At 39.2% G+C, this 19573-nt stretch overlaps 1 protein-coding gene across 1 annotated transcript in view; it reads left to right on the top strand.

Annotated features, from left to right (window-relative positions):
- The window catches only part of SPTLC2 (serine palmitoyltransferase long chain base subunit 2), a 60973-nt gene extending 41618 nt beyond the window's left edge, over positions 1 to 19355 (top strand). Inside the window, exons 10-12 of the mRNA XM_052695559.1 lie at positions 12178 to 12313; positions 13080 to 13209; positions 17362 to 19355. Coding sequence (XP_052551519.1) covers positions 12178 to 12313; positions 13080 to 13209; positions 17362 to 17481 — 386 coding nt within the window. The 3' untranslated portion in view covers positions 17482 to 19355. The remainder of the gene's footprint in view (positions 1 to 12177; positions 12314 to 13079; positions 13210 to 17361) is intronic.
- Positions 19356 to 19573: the final 218 nt, after the last annotated feature.

The following is a 19573-nucleotide window of genomic DNA, read 5'->3' as shown; positions in this document are numbered from 1 at the left end:
GTGAAGGTACAGCACTTCGTGCTTGACTTTATTGATGGGTCCACTTCTCAAGCACATCCATGTCCCTCTGGATGGCATCCTTTCCTTTGACTTTCGACCAAGCGAATACATTATCTTGCATTTCTTGTTTAAGCCTTCTACTTCAGGACCAAACCTTTTCTTCCCACAATGGAGAATAAGGAAGTTCTCTCCAAGACATCAGTTCACTAGTGGCTACAGTCTGTATACTGATTATTGGGACCAGCTACTGCAGATTCTCCTCTAGGAGTGGAAGCATACTTTGGTAAAACATTCTGACATAACCTGAGCTAAATAAGGCTGTCTTTCTGACACTTGTAGGTCAGTCACCTCATGTTTCAGTTGCAGCTTAATCAAAATCTGTCACTGAAGCATCTGGTAATGATGGTATGTTTGTTAAAGCAGCCCTTCGTTCACATACTTCTTAATGACTTGGACCCACTTTTGGCTAATTGCAGTGACAGGGAGTCATTCTTTCCTGTGGATTTTTTTGATGTACCATTCCTAAGGAATGCAAATACTGAAGGATGTGCACAGTAACCTCCCTCTGAGTCCTTAAATGTAGAATTTGATAAGAATACAGGATGTGAATTAGTGTGACTGAAACAAGGTCAGCCTGGGGAAGATGCAGGTTGATTTTAAAAAAAAAAAAAAAAAAAAAGAGAGAGAGAGAGAAAGGCAGAAAGTGTGATGGTTACTGATGGTGTATGTGCATAAATGAATACTGGTATATGAGATGCTTCCCACTGCCAATTCTGTGAATAGTTATGAGGCAGCTAGAATATACTTCTAAGGACTGGAGTGACTAGTTCAACTGTATGCAGAAATATGTGGTGTTGAGGGTGGTAGACAGCTCTTAAGTGTGGAGCAAGTTCTTAAATCTTTATCTGCCACATGGCAAAGCAGCAGAAGTTAACAGCTAGGGTATGTCCAAGTGTTACTTTTCTAGTTCCAGAAATGCCACTGCTGTTTTTGATAGGTGTTCGTTTATACAAAAATGGTGCTGAGTCTAGGCAAAGAGATAACATTTGTGTTCTTTCTTTAATGGCTAAGGATTAATAATTTCAAAGTTTCATTGTTTACTAAACATCTTTCATGGAAAGCTTATTACTAATGGAAATTACTCCTTTTGTATATTCCTGTATATTACTACATATTTTGTTTATGCTGGTTTGAAGCTGGTGAATTTAGGGACCAACACTAGACAGGTTTGAAGCTGGAGAGTCTTTTAACCCATCTTATTTTTTGAGCGTTGTATCAGTAGCATTATACAGATTTACTCTCATTTCTTTAAAACATGAGTTTTTGGACTGTTATAGCAGGTATTTTCTTGTAGAAAAGCTCTCTGCTGTAGCTTGGCAAACACTGGCTTCAGTCAAGTCAGTTGCTTTGTAATGCAACTATTATTTAACTCCATAAAATATTTATTCATGTTGGTCTCTAACCCTATGCTGTATGTCAAAGTGCCTGCACACATAATGAAGTCTGCTGTTTGTGGCAAAAGGTGCCTCATCAGATAACTGTAATACTGTCAAGGCTGTGCTTGCATGAGTGACTGTTTTAGTTGATTTTATTGCCGTGTTACGCAGCACCTATTTTGTCACAATTTCTCTGAAAGCCTTAGGTCTGTTTGCTTGTGTCAAGAAATTACAGTTTAAATGATGCACAGATTGGGGGAGTACAGAAGAAAATAGATAATATTTCTTTCCAGTGTTTTGAATGCATATGTAACCTGCTCAGTCAGGTTCTTTTGTGATCACCAGCATAGACTTTCCGGGAAACCGGGGCAGTGCCTGTGTTACACGTCACCATAGTTTTTGAAACCTCTTTTAAGTTTGAATGTTTTAAATGGAGTTTCCTTAGCAGATCGTATTTTTCCATTCACATCAACAGATTCACATGATCTCTTTGTGGTGAGAGCTGTATCTCTTTATGATGAAGTTTGTGGTGCTAACAGTCTGTCTTGGCGAACTCTGAATGCAGTTGGGAGTTGCAAACAAAATCAGAAAGTTCAAATATAAAAACATCCATCTGGGCTTTGAAATATGCCAAAGGCTTCATTCTCACCAGTATATGTAAACTCAGTGAGTACACAATACATGCACCCAGCTGTTTTTTGTCGTGCCTTTAAACTCTACTGGAACTGTTTAGCTTAACAGCAAATGCAATGACAGATACTTCATATTAGCATAAGTTTTATTTCTCTGGGACCTTTCAATGCTAGGAACATTAGTCGCCGTCATTTTTCTTTTCTCATTTTTCTATTTCTGCATCCCTGGCTTTGCTGTTGCTTATTTATTTATTTATTTAAAAAAAAACTGCTTTCTTCTCTTCTTTACAGAACTGGGCATTTTGCTCTCCATTGCGCTGGTTCCGCTGTCAGCACACTCATGTAATCCAGGCAAATCCCCTGCATACAATTGTGTTACAAAACCATAGACACGAGGTTAACTTGGAGTGGTCGTTAGCCAAGCCCTCCACTGTGGCTCCTAAAATAAATTGCTGCTAATGCTGCTGCCATATGGCTGACAAACATGAGCTCTCTACAGTCTTTTGATTTCCTAGCTCATGCTTTCAAGTGTGCTGGCTCTTAAACAAGGCTTCTCCTACCACATTATTTGTAGTTTATCTCCTGAGTGGTGAACTCAGGAAGCACGCAAGTGTGTCAGAAGAATAAATAACTTGATTCAGCTGTCCACCTCGGTTAGTGGCTCTGCAGTGTTGGGCTGTCTCCCGGCTGCACTCGGCCGGGCTCTGGCCTGCCGTGGTCTGGGCACCAGGGCGTGCTGCTTGAGGTACAGCTGTGAGAGCAGAGGGCTTCAGGTTACCCCTGTGTAGCACTGGCCCCTAGTGGAAGTTCCTGGACCCTCCATCACGTCGGGTTCGCTGTTAAAGCGTGCTTCCCATTTCCAGATTGCTTTTAAACCCAAATAACCCAGCAGAGCTGTTGCTTCTCTCTTCAAACATTTTGCTAAATACTGGCATTTGAGTTGTTAAGCAGCAATACACATCTGTAGCACTGAATTAAAGGATGATATTAATTACTTTCTTTTTTTAAAGTTTCACATTGCTTTGGCAGGTTCTCTTGGCATTTGCCTACATAAGCTGTTGCTTAATAAAGCAAAAGGGAGTATAGTATTTCACCTTATATTTTTTAACATGTCTGTCTGCCATCTCAGATCACTTAGTGTAATTGTATATAATACTTAGCTGAAGACTTGTAATGACAATCTGCAGACAACATCTGAAATGAAAGATGTAGAATTCTTACTGCAAATACTGGCACCAGTGCAGCATTCACGAGTGCAAATTCAAAGGAGATGGTTTGATCTGTGTGAAGCCACCCGGTTCTTAGAACTCAAACACTGACATAAGAAAAGCATGTCAAAGGAGACAAGACCTGTCATGTGTGATGACATTTTTACTCTCATTCCTTGTCATTAGCTTTTGTACTATGATCTCAGTACGAACCAGGAACACTGTTGTAAACCTTCATGTTTTTTTCTGAGCTGTTGTAATTCTGGTTCAGGGTTGCCTTTGTGGGGGACTGAAAAAAGAAAAGATTGCTATATGAGAGTGACCATTCTGGCTGTGTACAGGTCAGGGCCTTTGGCAAGATTGATCATTGATTGATTCCTCCCTTTCTGCCTTGCATGTGAGTTCATGTCATCTTTCTGACAAATGATGTTACAAACCTCTTAATATCTAGCAGATATTATGTTCCTGAGTCGTTAACATTTATTATGGCACTTGAGCATCATCACACTCTCCCTGTGTAACTTTTCCTTGGAAGATAAGTAGTATTTAATGAGTACTGAAAAGGAATTTTGCTCAGTGTTCTGGTATTTTATACTTTAAAATCTCTCTCCTAGTTTTCACCTTGCTGGCTGTAGCCCACAGATAGGTACTACCTGGCTTTGAATCTGCCTCATGTTTCCACTCAGATGTTCTTAACTGTCCTTTCTTAACCTGTCCTTTCTGCCATTTGGCAAATCTAAAAAAGTTGTGCTCTTTTGTTTTGTTCTGCAAATGTAACCACAAATCGTGCTGTGTGTTTTTTAGGATAAGTATTGAAAAAGGAATTTTCTATACTGTATATGAAAAATACTTTTATGTAAGTAAAAAAGAAAAAGAAAAAAGGTACCTTTATGCCTGTTCTGCTTCTCTAAGAAGTTGTCTGTGTTTTTTAATGTTGAGATATTTACAAGTTTAGTGTGCAGAAAACAACTTGAGTTAGTATGTTAGCATTGCAAAAGATCTTCAAGCCCTCAGGAGGCAGCTTAACTTCAGAAAGCTTAGTGGAGAATCTGTTAAATCAGCAAAAGAATATTGAGTTCCTGGTTGAAATTTGAAAAATGCTTGTTTCCAAAACAGAGTATGTTGAATTATGTCTTCCACTGAAATAGCCAACCAAAAGACAGAAATGTAGGAATAATAAACAGAATAGAAGTGTAAGCCTTTGCAAAAACAAGGGGATTTTAATGTGGAAAAATTTACAGGCATGAATATATTATAGCATCACTCAGACTTGAAAAAACAAAGTTCTGGAGGATGATATGTAACCAAGTTTTCATCACCAGTTTACGCAGTTAAATACTTCAAAATGTCAGAAACTACAGGTTTTCTGAAGTAGAAATTATTGCTGTCTGGCTTATTGATAGAAACAGATATGGGGGAAGGATTTCTTACTATGCTAATGAAACAGTGTTCTATCTTCAGTTGTTGATGCTGGTGCTCTCAAAGGCAAACAAAGAACATTACAACTTGATCCGTATCTTTTCCAAGTAGCATGTATTTAGACCACTTTAATTTCTGCTTAGGGAGCAGGACATGATGGCATTACTGTTCTGTCTTCATAATGGATTGTGGCTGGTGGTTTTTTTTTTTTTTTTTAGTGTGTTTTCAGTGATGGATGGATATTCTACTGTTTTTGTGATCTTTTAATATGTACAGGTTTTGTGCAAAAATAAAAACTTCTAAGCTGTGCGTGGTGAAGAATTTCCATAAAATTGGGTTGTATGTTAGCCATGTCATTGTGGACTGATGATTAATGGTCAGAACAGTCTTTCCACTTTTATGGAAATATGGATATGGAGGCTCAGTTGTTACCAACAGCAATCAGTAAGCATTATTGTTTGTGTTATCAAATACTTTTTGGTGTTGTTTCACAAAGAAGGAACTTGAGATCTGCTTCTTTGCTGGTTTTTATACGCACACATTTTCTCTCCCCAGCTACCGTAATCTGCACAAGCACTTTTATTTGACTGAGAACTTTTTTCCTAAAATAAGAAAATTAACTTCAGTCATGCAAAAGCATTAATAGAATCATAGAATCGCCAAGGTTGGAAAAGACCTAGAAGATCATCCAGTCCAACCGTTCACCTATTCCCAATAGCTCCCACTAAACCATGTCCCTCAACACAACATCCAGCCTTTCCTTGAACACCCCCAGGGTCGGTGACTCCACCACCTCCCTGGGTGGAGTCCCTGGTAATACAGGGAGAGGGAAATTGTTTAATAAATTCTCTAGATAGATCATGACCATCAGGATAGGAGAAGCAAGAGACCTGCCTAGGTAGTCCTGTAAAATCAATAGACATCCTAGCAAACTGTTTCTGTGGAGGTCATTTTTACATAAGTATTGCTGTGGTATTTTTCCATATTTCCACTTCTTTTCAGTGGTCTGTGGGGACAGGACAAGGGGAAATGGCCATGAACATGATCACTGATATGTGAAGGAACTTCTTCACAGTAAAGGGTGACGGAGCACTGGAACAGGCTGCCCAGGGAGGTTGTGGATTCTCTTTCTCTGGAGATATTCAAGACCCACCTGGATGCCTACCTGTGCAGCCTGCTGTAGAGAGCCTGCTTTGCAGGGGGGATTGGATCTAGTGATCTCTAGAGGTCCCTTCCTGCCCCTACAATTCTGTGATTGTGTGATTTTATTCAGGGTAAACTTACTCTGGGATAAACTCCTTCCTTGACTGAAATAAGCCATACTAAGAGAAATGATTCTGCTACAAATGAGGGATGGTACATCTCTCAGTAGATGGTTTAAGGCTTCTTACCTATACCTCTGCACTATCAAGAGTTTGTAAGGTGGGTACACCTGAAAAGTGTGAAACAAATTGCATTAGAGATCTCATCTGCAAAAAGTTAACGGAGAGTTTCCATCTCGTGCTAAGATTAACATGCCCTGATCTTTACTTGGTTCTGGTAACTTAAAATATGTACTTAAAATGCTGCAGCCAATCTTCAAAATCTACTTATTAGATGCATGCTGTTTCTTATCACAGGCAGTGTGCTGTTATTAATAAGTATCATTGCAGGTTCTCAGGAAATTTTTACAAATACTTACTAGTGTTTATCACATATAAAAAGTGGGACTGAGGACATTCCTTTTTGTTACAGCTTCAGCTGTTTCAGTGAGACTGAGTACTTGGAGCAACAGATGTCTGTTTAGAGTGGAATAATTCTGCATGTACTGAACAGCAATCTGTTCATATCCAGAGATCTCTTTTTTTTTCCTGTCTTTCATTTAATCATTAAAACTGAAGGTGTTAGCCTTCACATGGTATGGTAGATTCAGATATGAAATTGCTCAGTTTAACTTTGTTGTTCATGTTGGCAACAAAATACATGTGGAGTTAAGAATGCAAGATTGAAGGTATATTGAGCAGTTACAAAATTAGTTAATGAGCAAGTATATAGTAATTTCAATATAGCTGTCTGATGTGATATATTTTCCATTGACTGATATCTCTTGATCAATTAGAATTGTACAGGAGCTTTAGCATACTGATAAGTTTCACTAGGAACTATTTTATGTGTGTCTTGCTGTGTTGCTTTGAGGCCTCTGTATAAGAATTAACTGAAAACTTTAGCATTTAGTTTCCTTTGCTACTGTTTCACACACTTTTGTTTCAGATCCAGGTGACAGCGATCCCTGGTGTAACAAGCAAATAAAATCCTGCTTGTGGAGTGGGTTGTTTTGTTGGTATTGGCTTTTGTTGTTGGAGGGACAGAATGCCGCTCACCCCCTCCCTGAAGTTGGTTTCCTCCTCTAGGAGTGCAGTGTCGGTCAGTAGACAGTTTATGTACAGTGCAACATGTCTTTTATTTCTCATGAAGCCCCACTGTTGAAGTGTTGCATTGTTTGGAAGGACAGATTTGTGACTGTTTTCCAATTACTGCCTTGAGATCATAAGAGGAGCAGAAAATAAACGTGTCCTAGTTGAACTAAATTTTCCCTTGAGTCCAGTGCCATCTATGTTAACTTATTCGTTAGCCTTGATAGCTGACAGAAATATTATAAATATTAGATATTTGTAGTGGGGCTTTTACTACAAATTCTAGGTCGTCTTTGTTCTTTGTAGAAACTATTTTTAGTTTGGAGTTGAGAAGTTACTCAGATATAAAAGGGATCCATCTTTTACTTTATTTTTTTAATATATTCAGCCTGTCCGTGCAAAAATTCTTGGATAGTTTTTATTAATCTGCTTTTTCACTAAATAAAGAGTTGTCCAAGAATCCTTGCAGTGTTTGGACATTCTGTTTAAGCACAAGCTTCTGTGGTTTAAAGAGCAATGTGGCTAAATGATTGTCACTATTTGTATTTAACCAACTCACTGCAAGAGTTTAGATTTGGTGCGCTGGCATGTGCAAATTTTTTTCGTTGTTATTTTTTGTTCTGCAGATAACTAAGGTAAGCATCAACTTCTGCTTCAAAATTCTTGAAGTACTTGCTTGAGTATCTCTTAGATTGTTTTCACTATAGCTAAAGTTTATTTAAATAATGTGATCCATAAAATATGGTAGTCACCATGGTGATATATCATCCCTCTCACCTGTGAGAGTCTCCTCTGGCAAAGATGCTGATTTACTTTCCACCAGTGTTATGGTAGATATCCATCTTATGTGTGTTGGCTCAGCTTGCAGTACAAAACACTCCTGTTGCAGTCAAATCACGCTTCAAAGGTTCTGCACTTGATGGAATGGGCAAGTAATTTGCTTAGAGTTTAAAAATATAAAAGCATGCATCTGGCATTCTTGGCTGTGTAAAGTTGATAGCAACCACAAGTGCTATGGGCAGCACAAAGGCATTAGAGGAGCTTTTAGTTACTCTCAGTCCTGCTGCTGTGGGAGTTTGCATGTTAATAATGCTTTTGAGGGGGGAGGAGGGGGGACCACAGCTCTATCGGGTATTCTGCATTCAGTGTGTACAGCAAGCTGTCTGTTGGTATGAAAATGAGCAGAGTAGGTTTAAAGTGACTGATGCCATCATGAACTGGTATTAGGTTGTGTCAAGTAAAAGCACATTCCTCCTCTCTGTCAGCAGTAAATGTTGAACTTGTTTTAACTACGTGAGCAAAGGTAGTTATTTCATTTCTTTTCTCTGTTCTTGTTTCTTTCTCTGCTGAATCCACACAACTACAGCTCTGAGCTAAGGGCTGTAAAGGGGGTGTGTTTCTCCTCCTTTGATGGCATGTGACCTTTAATTCCATGGTAGCATGTTCTTTAGGGGGGTGGATGTAGGGTTTAGGTTAAATGATGTCCTGACTGCTATACGTGTTTTACTAAATTGCAAGAGCAATCTTGTTAGAACTGCAATAAACTTGTAAAAGGGTACAAAAGCAAAGGACAAGTTATTAGCTAATACTCCTAATTCCAACATAGGTCTGTCAGTAGTTAGTTTAAGCTATTTAGAGGGCCCATAAGGGACTTGAGATCAGTTGCTGTGATAAGGGGTTCTAGTTTTCCAGCCTTCTGAAGAATTCAATTCCAGTAATCCTCTCTTTCTTCCTTCCCCTGAAGGTCATCACATTCCACTTTCCTAGATTAAAGGATGTTACCAGAACTGTTGCACAACTCCTGTGCAAGAACAATTGGCAAGGGTGGTGTCTGAGTAGGCCTTCTCTGAGTGATCTGAAAATGAAGCTGCGCTGGAACTGCCAGGAAAGCCAGCTGCTGGAGGAGTGTTGCAGGCCTGGCAGTCTTTCTAGGCTTTCAGATGAGTAGATGAGGACAGAGCTCTGAGCTTTAGAAAACACCTGGGCTGGGAAGGGATTTTTGAAGATCTGTCTGAATACCTGAATGTGATTTGGGTAGGTGTGGAATTAGCAACACCGGTACCTGGTAACTGCTGTCTCCAAGCAATGTGTGCTTCAGCTTTGTGCTCATGGAGTCCATGGGCAAAACTGTAGAAGCAGGTAAGAGCCTGCTACACCAGTGAGGCTGAATCCCTGCTCATATTAACAAAGATTAAGGCTGAGCGTATGCTTCTTGCTTTATACTGTAAACTGTACTGAAAGTAACACTTGATATTCCTCTATAGAATAGTAGAATCCTTAGAGTTGGAAGGGACCTTTAAAGGTCATTTAGTTCAGCTCCTCTGCAGTGAACAGGGATGTGCACAACTAGATCAGGTTGCACACGGCCTGGTCCAGCCTCACCTTGAAAGCTTTCAGGGACACGGGGCATCAACCACATCTCAGGGCAGCCTGTTCCAGTGCCTCACTGTAAAAGACTTCAAGTGCAGAATTTTATATTGGTGTAGAAGACTAAGCTCAATGATGTGCAGAGGAGAAGAGCTGCATACGGTGCAGGAAGAAGGGAAGCTAGAGGAACCTCTGCCAGGTTCTTGTTCATGCTATCTGCACGCTTGACTTCGTTCACCACAACTGCCATTCTTTCTCAGACAGTGGTAGTGATGCATGGTAGGTACTGAGAAGTCACCATTGGATATACTCTTACGATCTCAGTAATTTTGTTGTGTTTGTGGCAACAAGTTTTTAGAGAGAGAATCACTTAATTAAGCTGACAGCTCTGGAGCAGAGTAAAAGCTGACAAGCTTCTCAGGCCACAGGCCTTTGAAGAATGCAGCTGTCTTCCAAGTTTGTCTGTTGCTTTAGTAGTTGCTTATGTCTCTGTAGAGAGCTGTGCATGAAACTCAAAGCACTCTTCGGTATGTAAGGACAAATCTAGAATCATTAACTCATTTTATGAGAGTTTATGGAAGACTGTGGAGCAATTGCCTACTACAAATTAAGGTTGCTTTTTCATCTTTAGCCTGGAAGGTTCCTGGCAATTTGGAAAACTATGAAGGTGTGGAAGTTTCATCTTCTGCTTAGCTGTATGTAAACTCCGTGCTGTGTGGTATGGGAGAATCTGCATTCTTGGCTGTGTAAGAGGGGCAGATCGCAGCAGTTACATCCAGCAGTGTAAGTTATCTCAGTGCTCCTGCAGCCATGAAATTTCATGTTTATTTTGATAGAATTTAGATAGAACTGACATGAAATGTTGTCAAAAGTTGTGCATTTCTGTACAGGGACAAGCAGATGCATTTTTCTCAGGAGATAATGTGTAGCTTTTTTTTTTTTCCTTATATATAGGTTGTTCTTCTAAGCTGACCTTAGCCATTTGTGGTTTTATGGTTTGCCTGAACGTTAGAAATGCAAGCAATGCCATTTAGCCCACTATCTCTTGTCTCTGGACTAGGCCTAGTTTGATTCTTTGTTTGTGGGATTTTTTGTTTTAGGGTTTTGTGAGATTTAACAAATACAACAAAACATTGCAGGCTGGGGTATCTGAATAACCAAGTCATTAGTTTGGAAACATAGGAAGAAGCTGAATCTCAGCTAGAGGGTCTGATCTAATGTGAGCCAGTTACAAAGTAAGTTTCATAAATGCAAGAAGCATTTTAATGAAGTCTTGCTGGTTTGGGGTGAAGAAGGGAAGAAAAATTAAGCTCCTTTAGAAACTCTAGGGGATAAAAGATTAAGAAAGCAAGCTGTTAATGGAGGAGAAGGGAAGTTTTAAATGGCAGCAAATACAATTAAAAGTACCAGCTCCTGCCCACAAATAACAGACCAAGTTTTGCAAACTCAACAGGTTTCATTCCTTTTTGTTACATTTCTTTGATGGGATTTTGCCTTTGATTGCATGGTGGTGGGTGGAATGTCTGATACTCTTGGCTACAAATACTGTATAGGTTCTTAAAACTACATTTGTTCTGGCATAGGAGCTTAGCTGTGTGGGTGTGAATGTTTCTTTGAGGCTTGGTGTTCGTTTTGGGTGATCACCTTATGTTATCTACAGCTTTAAAGGGGAGGCTATTGATATCTAGCAGCCAACTTCACTGTGGTATACGTCAGCACTGCTGTAGATTTAGTGCTTAAGTATATTAATTTTGGTGAAGGTAATGTCTAGATGATCGATTATCCAAAAAATACACTGTGTGGACCTGAGACAAGCAACTATAAATGTTACCTATCATTGTCTTATCAATGGCATAGTGTTTAAACTTTTAAGCACATTAGAATACTAGCTAATCAGAAATGTATTATTGTCAACTGCTTAGGAAAGATGGTGCGGATCTTTTCCTGGGCAATACAGAAAAGTAATACACTGTGCTGGGTTAGAATTTAGCTGATAAATAGGTTATTCCATGCATATCTGAGTATCTGGGATATTTGAATTTTACTAGCAGTCTAATGTCCTGTGTGCACATTTTGCCAGGTGTCCAAAAAAAATCAATTCAGAATTGGCTGATCACATGATAAATTGACTGCTGCTGCTTGTGCATAATGAGCTGGATTATCAGAGGTAATCTGTTTAATTTAAGCCCAGCTTGCTGTCAGTGAGAAAGGTTACGGAGCAGCCACTTGATCAGTTCAGCAGGCAGATCTGAGAGGAATGTCGTAATTCTGTCAGTACAGACAGGCAGGAATATATGGTGAGAAGCCCCAGCTGATCAATATAATGATACCAATATTCGTTAGCTATTCAAACTATAAGCCAACCATTCTTTAGTATGCAGGTATCAGTGAATTTTGAACAAACTTTGCAGCTTGTTTAAAAGCGGCTTATTGTACTGTTTTGTATCTCTTGATATGATTCAGGTATGGAAAAATTAGGGGGAGTAGATTGGACAGTTATGCTTGTTCTTCTCCATTCAGTAACAGCCTTATCAGAAAATGAGAAACTAATCTTGATTAAAAGAGAAAGAAGAGACTGAATTCTAGTTTGTGTTTAATTTTAACACTTCTGTAAGCACAAGTTGTGCATTTGTAGTCTGTACCTAAGTGAGAAGAGATCTTGTGCTGCAGTTACACATGTGGCTTATGAATGTTGTTTCTATTGTCTTCATTTCTTTTCTAGGGAGAGAGTGTGTGCAGCAGCTAGCAGAGAACACAAGGTATTTCAGGAGACGACTGAAAGAGATGGGCTTTATCATCTATGGAAATGAAGATTCCCCTGTTGTGCCTCTGATGCTGTACATGCCAGCAAAAATTGGGTAGGTTTAACAGATATTTTTTTTTTGTCCATCTGCTTTAAAGTTAGCATGCTACGAGAATATTAAGACTTTTCTAAATGTGTAAAGAAAGACTGTTTTAAAACATGGCATGTAGTGGCAAAGCTTGTTCTTATTCAAATATAGAGATTTTTGCATCTTTCTTAAAAATGTTTGGCATTAGATTAGATGGTTTTTTGGTGTTTTTTGTTGTTGTTGTTGTTTTGTTTTGTTTTTTTCAATTTGAGTGTTCCTATGATAAGCACTTCAAAAAGCAGTACATCCTGTGGCTCTGTAATGTGCCTCAATTGAATTTAATTGGTAGAAACAAACAATTTTGAAATAGCAGAAGCATTTGCTTTGGGATATTGCAGCAGGGGGCATTCCTCATATAGTCAAACTTCTGAGCCTTAGTTCCTGTTTCCTATCTGAAGGATTTTCAGGCTTAGGTTACAAATCCATTTAGAAAGAGCCTGCCAAAAGACCAGCCTCTGCCACATATAATCTTTCAGCTTTGTTAGAACTTAATACAGTGAAAGCTTTTGAGGAAGACCACCTTGGGATTGAATTAAAGAGAGCCTTTGTAATTAGATGTTCTACCTCCCTGAGAAAGAATTGGAAGCTCCAACTTGTGGTGTTAAAGGCTTGTTTAACGAAGGCATGTATAGGTAAACACACTAAGACCTTTGTGCTGTCACTGCTCTGTCTCTAAGGTGTCATTCTGACCAATTTTCCTTGATTTATTTATTTATTTATCTATTTTTGGCAGTGCATTTGGGCGTGAGATGCTAAAGCGGAACATTGGTGTTGTGGTTGTGGGCTTCCCTGCAACTCCCATCATCGAGTCCAGAGCCAGATTCTGTTTGTCTGCAGCTCATACCAAAGAGATGCTTGATACAGTAAGTGTCTCATCTTGTCTCTGTCTTGCTCGTGTCTTCTGTAAACAGAGATAACAATTCTAGTTTTCCTGGGTTCTTTTTGTTGTGTTGGGTTTTTTTGTTTTTTCAAAGAATGGCTTGGTATATGATTATATGATTTGTGTTTGGTATACAAATTAATTAAGCCTGATGTTCAAAGTTGTCTGTAGTAGAGTGGACGCCATCTCCAACAAATCAGAACAGCTGCCTTCAGTAAATTTCAGGGACTTTTTCCCATTTCACATATGCAAGAGAGATGGTCTGATTCCCTTGAGATACTTTTTTTTCCTTTGTTAAATGGGAGCATAGTGACATTCTCAATTAGCACTGTGAAAGATCATGGTTGATTGGAAGAGGTGCTTGAGGAAAGACAAGAATATGATCAGAGGAACTGCAGGCTGGACAACCTCACTTTGATCCTTGGAAGGATGATGAAGAAAAAAAATTCCTTGAAACTAAACTATTTCCAAGCCTATTACGGACAAGGTGGTTGGGAATAGTTATTGTAGAATTATGAAGGAGAACTTGTGCCCAGTGCTCAGGTATGATCAGGTGGAGACACTTTATAATGTGAACAGCAAATAGGAGTTGTAGTTTAAGCAAATCCTTACCAGCATATCAACAACAAAAAATGTAGTCTTAAGCCTTTAATCCCTAGCTGCCACACAGTTTCCACATCAGTAACGAAAAATGGCCCTTCTTGATTGTAGATTTGCTAGGAAGAGTAGTAAGGCAGTAGCATGTAGAGTTTGATAAGTGTATCAGGTGCAGCTCTGTACCACTAGAACCATTTGCTTTATAGCTGTGGTGCTGTACTTACTGCTTTTAAACTGTTTCTGCCCTTTAAGACCTGAAGGATTCCACCCTGATCCTCCAACAACCAGCTGTTAAAGGGGTTCCTTTCCCAGCTACTTGTCCTGTTACTTTTCCTGTAATTATGCTAAGTAAATTGTTTCTGTTCTAAATAATTCTGAAATGCTGTTTTTTGAGAGCTCTCTCCTTCTCTTTCTTTTCTCTATTGTAAAATCAGTAATACTAGACTTAAATTACTTGGAGCATAGCATTAGAAATGATTGCATTGAAACAAATGGGGGAGCAATAGCTTCTGATCGGGTAGACACAGGAGAATGAATGGGAAATAGGTGGGAGGAGGGGGAAAAAGAAAATGTAAGTCTCTGAAATCGTATTCCTGCACAGTGAGCTGCAACTTAAACTGCGCAAACTTGATGTGCTGATGCTATCTGAGCAATCACACCATCTTGCTGTCTGCTACTCTGTCTTCTCCTGGTGACTAACTGGCTGGTTTCACAGGGTATTTATAGGCACTATACTTGCTCTGTTCTAAATCCAATCTGCAATTTTTATTACTCTGCCTAAAAAAGCGCTCTTTTCTTATCAGTCTACTTACACGTCTTCTAGCTTTCCAGAAAGTTTTGTGTGTTTAGCTCTGAGGACTCACTTCTAAAGTATACATCTAGGTGCTAAATGCTCCAAAGCAAGGAAGATGCTTGTTTAATATATTGGGGTTTGTCTGCCTAAGAAAATTAATCCAGGACAAAATGTATGAATTTTGAAGTGAATGAAGAAATCTTGATTTTTATCTTGGTGTGTGAAGGCTTTGTTCCAAGTTGGCATGAAGTGCTTCGGAGTTTAAAGTGACTGCATGCCCTGAACCCAGAACAATGGCAAGTGGAGTTAACAAGTAGCAAGTCTTTGTGTCAGTGACTGTGTTCTGCTTTTCTGCTGACACAGTGAAACAGAATCAGCTTCAGGCAGCTAGTAATTAAGACCATGGTCAGATGGGTTCCCTCTGCTGAACTGTGGCAACGATATCCAAGAGGAAAATAAATGAAGTGAGTAGAAGTGGAGAGAGCTGGCACAGTTTCCACAAGTCAGTGGTACAGAGAACTTGGTAGCCCATCCATGTGTGCATGGATACCAATGCTGTTATTGTGGCATTTTTTTGTAAATAAAATTAATCAGAGCAAGGGGAGGAGAAGTTTATCTTATACTTGTATAAGATATATACTTGTATACTTGATATTTGTAATGCTTCCTTGTTCTTATTAAATAAAACCATGTGATGGGGAACAGTTCTCAGTTACAATTTTAACCATTTTATGTAAATAAAACTTTCCTGCCTGAAAATATTTGGCTCAGGATCAGAGTGAGGTCCTTCATAACCTGCATCCCTGTGGGTTGGTGCTTTCTTTTTAGTGATGAATAATATATATTACACTCTTGAAATCAGAGTTCACCAATGCCATTTCTTTTGTAGTCTTCGTTAGTCACATGGTTCCTTTTTGTTTTAAATTAATAAAATCCTAAATCTGCATTCAAGAATAACAGTTAACAGACTCTTTCAACAGAAATTAACCTTAAATTGTTTCCATATGGGGTCTTTACTTTAAGCTCTGGCAAACTGTGCCCACGCTCTTGTTTGGTTTTGTTTTTATTGAGGTCTAACTTCTGGTCTTGTCATTCCCCCAGATTTTAGAATGGAGAGGTTCTTGCTGCCAGATATAACAAGCATGAGGGGCCATTGTTTAAAGAAATAAGAACTTGGACTATTCATCCAGGAAGGAAAAGCATGTAGGGATATTAACCTCCATCTGCCAGCTATTCTCAAGAGATAGGCATTTGACCCAGAACATGTTAAAATTGGAGTGTTGTTGTTGAATTAATGGCATTCTGAAAAAATGCTGAACGTACCTATCTGAACAAATCTAAAATGTAAGGGAGTGCAGAATGCCAACCTTGGGAGTTCAGAAATCTCACTTAAGTTGGAAGTCATCTTCTGCACATATCTTTGTCACTCACTATGGATAAGATAGATAATTAGTATGACTGTTGCACATTTGTCTTCAGCAGCTGATTTATTTTTACCACCTTGTTCCGGGGATGGTCTCCAGAGAAATAGAAGGTTAAGGTCTGACTTCTAACAAATTCTACTGTGAGCCAGTGTCTTATCAAAGAGATTGCATCATTATAGAGGAGATTCAACTCTTTGAAAGGGTAGATAGCAGCAGGACAAGGGGAAATGGTTTGAAATTGAGGGAGGGAAGGTTTAGATTGGATGTCAGGGGGAAGTTCTTTACAGAGAGAGTGGTGAGGTGCTGGAGCAGCTGCCCGGAGAGGTTGTGGATGCCCCATTCCTAGAGGTGTTCAAGGCCAGGTTGGATGGGGCCCTGGGCAGCCTGGTCCAGCGTTAAATGGGGAGATTGGTGGCCCTGCATGTGGCGGGGGGGTTGGAGATTCATGATCCTTGAGGCTCCTTCTAACCCTGGCCATTCTGTGATTATCTGAGCAGGGACTTTCCTCATTTCTTATGCTAGCAAGTGCTTGACTTCTTAGAACTTCGAATGATTAGCATTCAGGTCATATGGTGAAAGGTTTTGCAAGCTCATTAGCAGTGCTCTTGGCCACCCGTTGGCTAGGTGTCCCTCTATGGCTACAGTTAGAGAAAGCTTCTTTCCAGGTGGAAAAAAATGCTTGGGGTCCTATTCAGAATGGCTTTTCATTCCTTGACAAAAAATATCCCATACAATACTTAGCACATCTCTAATTGCACATGGGCAACACAGTCTAATCAAATACAGATATTTTAAAATGCACCAAGAAAAGCTGCTAGCATAAAATATACTATTTTTCACTATCTTGTAATACAAAAATTATGGTATTTTAGTAGTAAATAGTATACCAACAAATACAGTATTTTCATACTGAACGATAGAAAAAGAGGCATCAAACCTCAAGTACGTTTTCCTGTTTCAGCTATCTTAACCCCCCCAGAAATGGAGGACTGCTTTTTCTCAACTGATCCACGTATGGACAGGCATGGCTTTAATCAGACTGACAGTGAAAATTAAAGTAGTATTGCTAGCTGCAATATTTGTGCTTTGGAGTTGGAATAGTCAGGTATGTTCAGAGTCACTGTTGGTGAAATTACTTGTGCCACTCACTTGGTCTGGAGTCTGCCAAATATTAAAACACAAAAAAATTGTGCGTACCTGAAGCTACATCATTCTAGTCTGGTAAATTTCCACTTGGCCTGTGGGCATGCAGAAAGGAAGATGTGCTGATAGCTTTCTTGCATTTGTTTCCCCTGCTGATACACTGTGGTCTCTTTCTCAGGCTTTAAAAGAAATCAATGAAGTTGGGGACCTTTTGCAACTTAAATATTCCCGTCACCGTTTGGTACCTCTCTTGGACCGGCCATTTGATGAGACTACATATGAAGAAACAGAAGACTGATCTCCCTCCATATGCCTTGGTGGGAGGGACATACCCCCATGGGACGCTCTGTGGCATGCAAGCCACAGTCTGTGAACAACACACTTCTGACTGCTTAGTGTAAAAGACATTTCCTCTCAATACTGAAGTGGCCACCATCAACTCTAAATGGCATTTTGTAAATAGAGAGAGGAGAAGGAGGGGAAAAAAAAAAAAGCTTTGATTCATGTGTCTTCAGGGTCTGGCCCTAGAGGTGCTTGGCTTTATTTCTTCATGTTGCTTTTTTTATTTATTTGTCTCAATAAGTTCACAGCAATCCATGTTGGCTGTGACTGATGAGCTCAGTTTTTGTATGCACCAATAGCCTCCCAGATGCTGGCTGAGATGTTGTGAGCATGTGTGATGCTGGCATGGCAGCATTTCCAGTGTCACTGCTACGTGTCTGACCTTGTAGTAAGGGGTGAGCTGACCTGTCTGTTGATTGGAGACTTCCTAGAGAAACTGTTGATTGCTAACTTTGACATATTTAACAAGACTGATAATCAACCAAAGCTTTTTTCTTTTGCTGTTACTTGCTTAAAACTTGAATATAGCATTTTTTAAAATAAATGTGTTGCTGACGCATCACTGACAGGACCATTGTTCCCAAACATTATTTAGTTTTACAAGTCTCAGGCAGTAAGACTTCTGGGACTCCAACTACTTTTCCTTCCCAGTATGGATACCAGATTGTCTCCTGGGTTTGACAATAATTATCCTCTCCAAATAGGCTAAGTGATGGAGAGATTGTATTGTTGCTAGTGAATTTTAAAATGGGGATGATTCGTCTTTTGTCTGACATACTTCTGTGGCTTTTTGTTTTGTTTTGTTTTTTTAAGCTGGTCTTAATGTGTATTGCTTTCTTGATTTCTCATCTTCACATTTCTTTGTCTTTGCTTTAGAACTAGTATGAAACCACAAACAAGCATATCTAGTAGCTGCTAGGTTCTGGAAAGATGTTCTTGGAATTAAGTAAACTATAGCAAGTGTTCTGCTGCTTGTTAAGTCTAGGACCTTTGAATAATCAGACTTACGTGATGGACTGGAACTACTTATCTCATACAGGTCTGTGAAAGAATGATTGCTACCCTCTGCCACACTAATTCACTGTTTCTTGTCATGTATGGGATTTTGTTGTTGTGCAAGGCTTTTATGCAGAGAGTATGAACAGCCTGGATCTGTATCAAAATGCTTCAGCTAGCCAGCAAAGTCTCAGTTGGTAGCTGCATATCATGTCTATGTAGGCCTTCCCTGAAAAGCAAATGTCTTCACAATTGCGATTAGTTTGAGATGGTTATTTTTTTGTATTTCTGTTACTGTGACATCAAATCAATGTTCACTGAGCCAATTGCTGTTAATCTTTTCTTTCCAAATTCCACACTGTCCTACTCTGATCGAAGTTTTGAATAGCCTCCTTTGCTTTAGCACACCTTGGAGATGGACTGTATCATAGTCATTGTGTCTTGAGTTTTTTCAGTAAGCAAAATGGATTGCTTAAGTGATACCAAAAAATGTTACAACCAGGATCAGTTGCAGGATAGTTCTTGGTGTGTTTTGGTTTTTCCTTTTTACATACTCCTTCCTCCTTCCAGGCATACAGATTATCTGCAAAAATACTAGTGCTTTAACATTGCATAATTTGGGTTTGGGTTAGCATGATGTTCTTTGCACAAGTTTTTAAACAAATTCTTCATCTTAAAGTTAAAGCAAACTGCAGTCCAAAGTAATGTGGTGTTTATATAAGTTATTTTATGTTCCTTCTTGCAAGTAACAGGGAAAAAGCTCTTTGGTCCCTGGAACCAAGCGGTTCCACAAGTACATATTGTTGATTAAAGCAGAATTGGTTTCTCTTTTACGCAATATCTTCACATATTTGTAGATCTTTTTAATATAGCTAAAATTAGAAACACCGTTTTGACTTCTACCATTGCATTTCATAAATTTAATTAGATGAGAATTAAAACTGCTTTCAGAATAGGTTTGGGTTAACCATTTCTGTTTCAGTCCCCTACTGCTGATTTGCTGGCCTTCTGGAGCAAGGTGTGTGCAACCCAAGAAGTCTGTAACCTGCATG

This window comes from Tympanuchus pallidicinctus, unplaced genomic scaffold (assembly GCF_026119805.1).
Source record: "Tympanuchus pallidicinctus isolate F22 unplaced genomic scaffold, pur_lepc_1.0 scaffold3, whole genome shotgun sequence".
NCBI classification, from domain to species: domain Eukaryota; kingdom Metazoa; phylum Chordata; class Aves; order Galliformes; family Phasianidae; genus Tympanuchus; species Tympanuchus pallidicinctus.
This window is presented reverse-complemented; position numbering and strand designations above follow the sequence as displayed.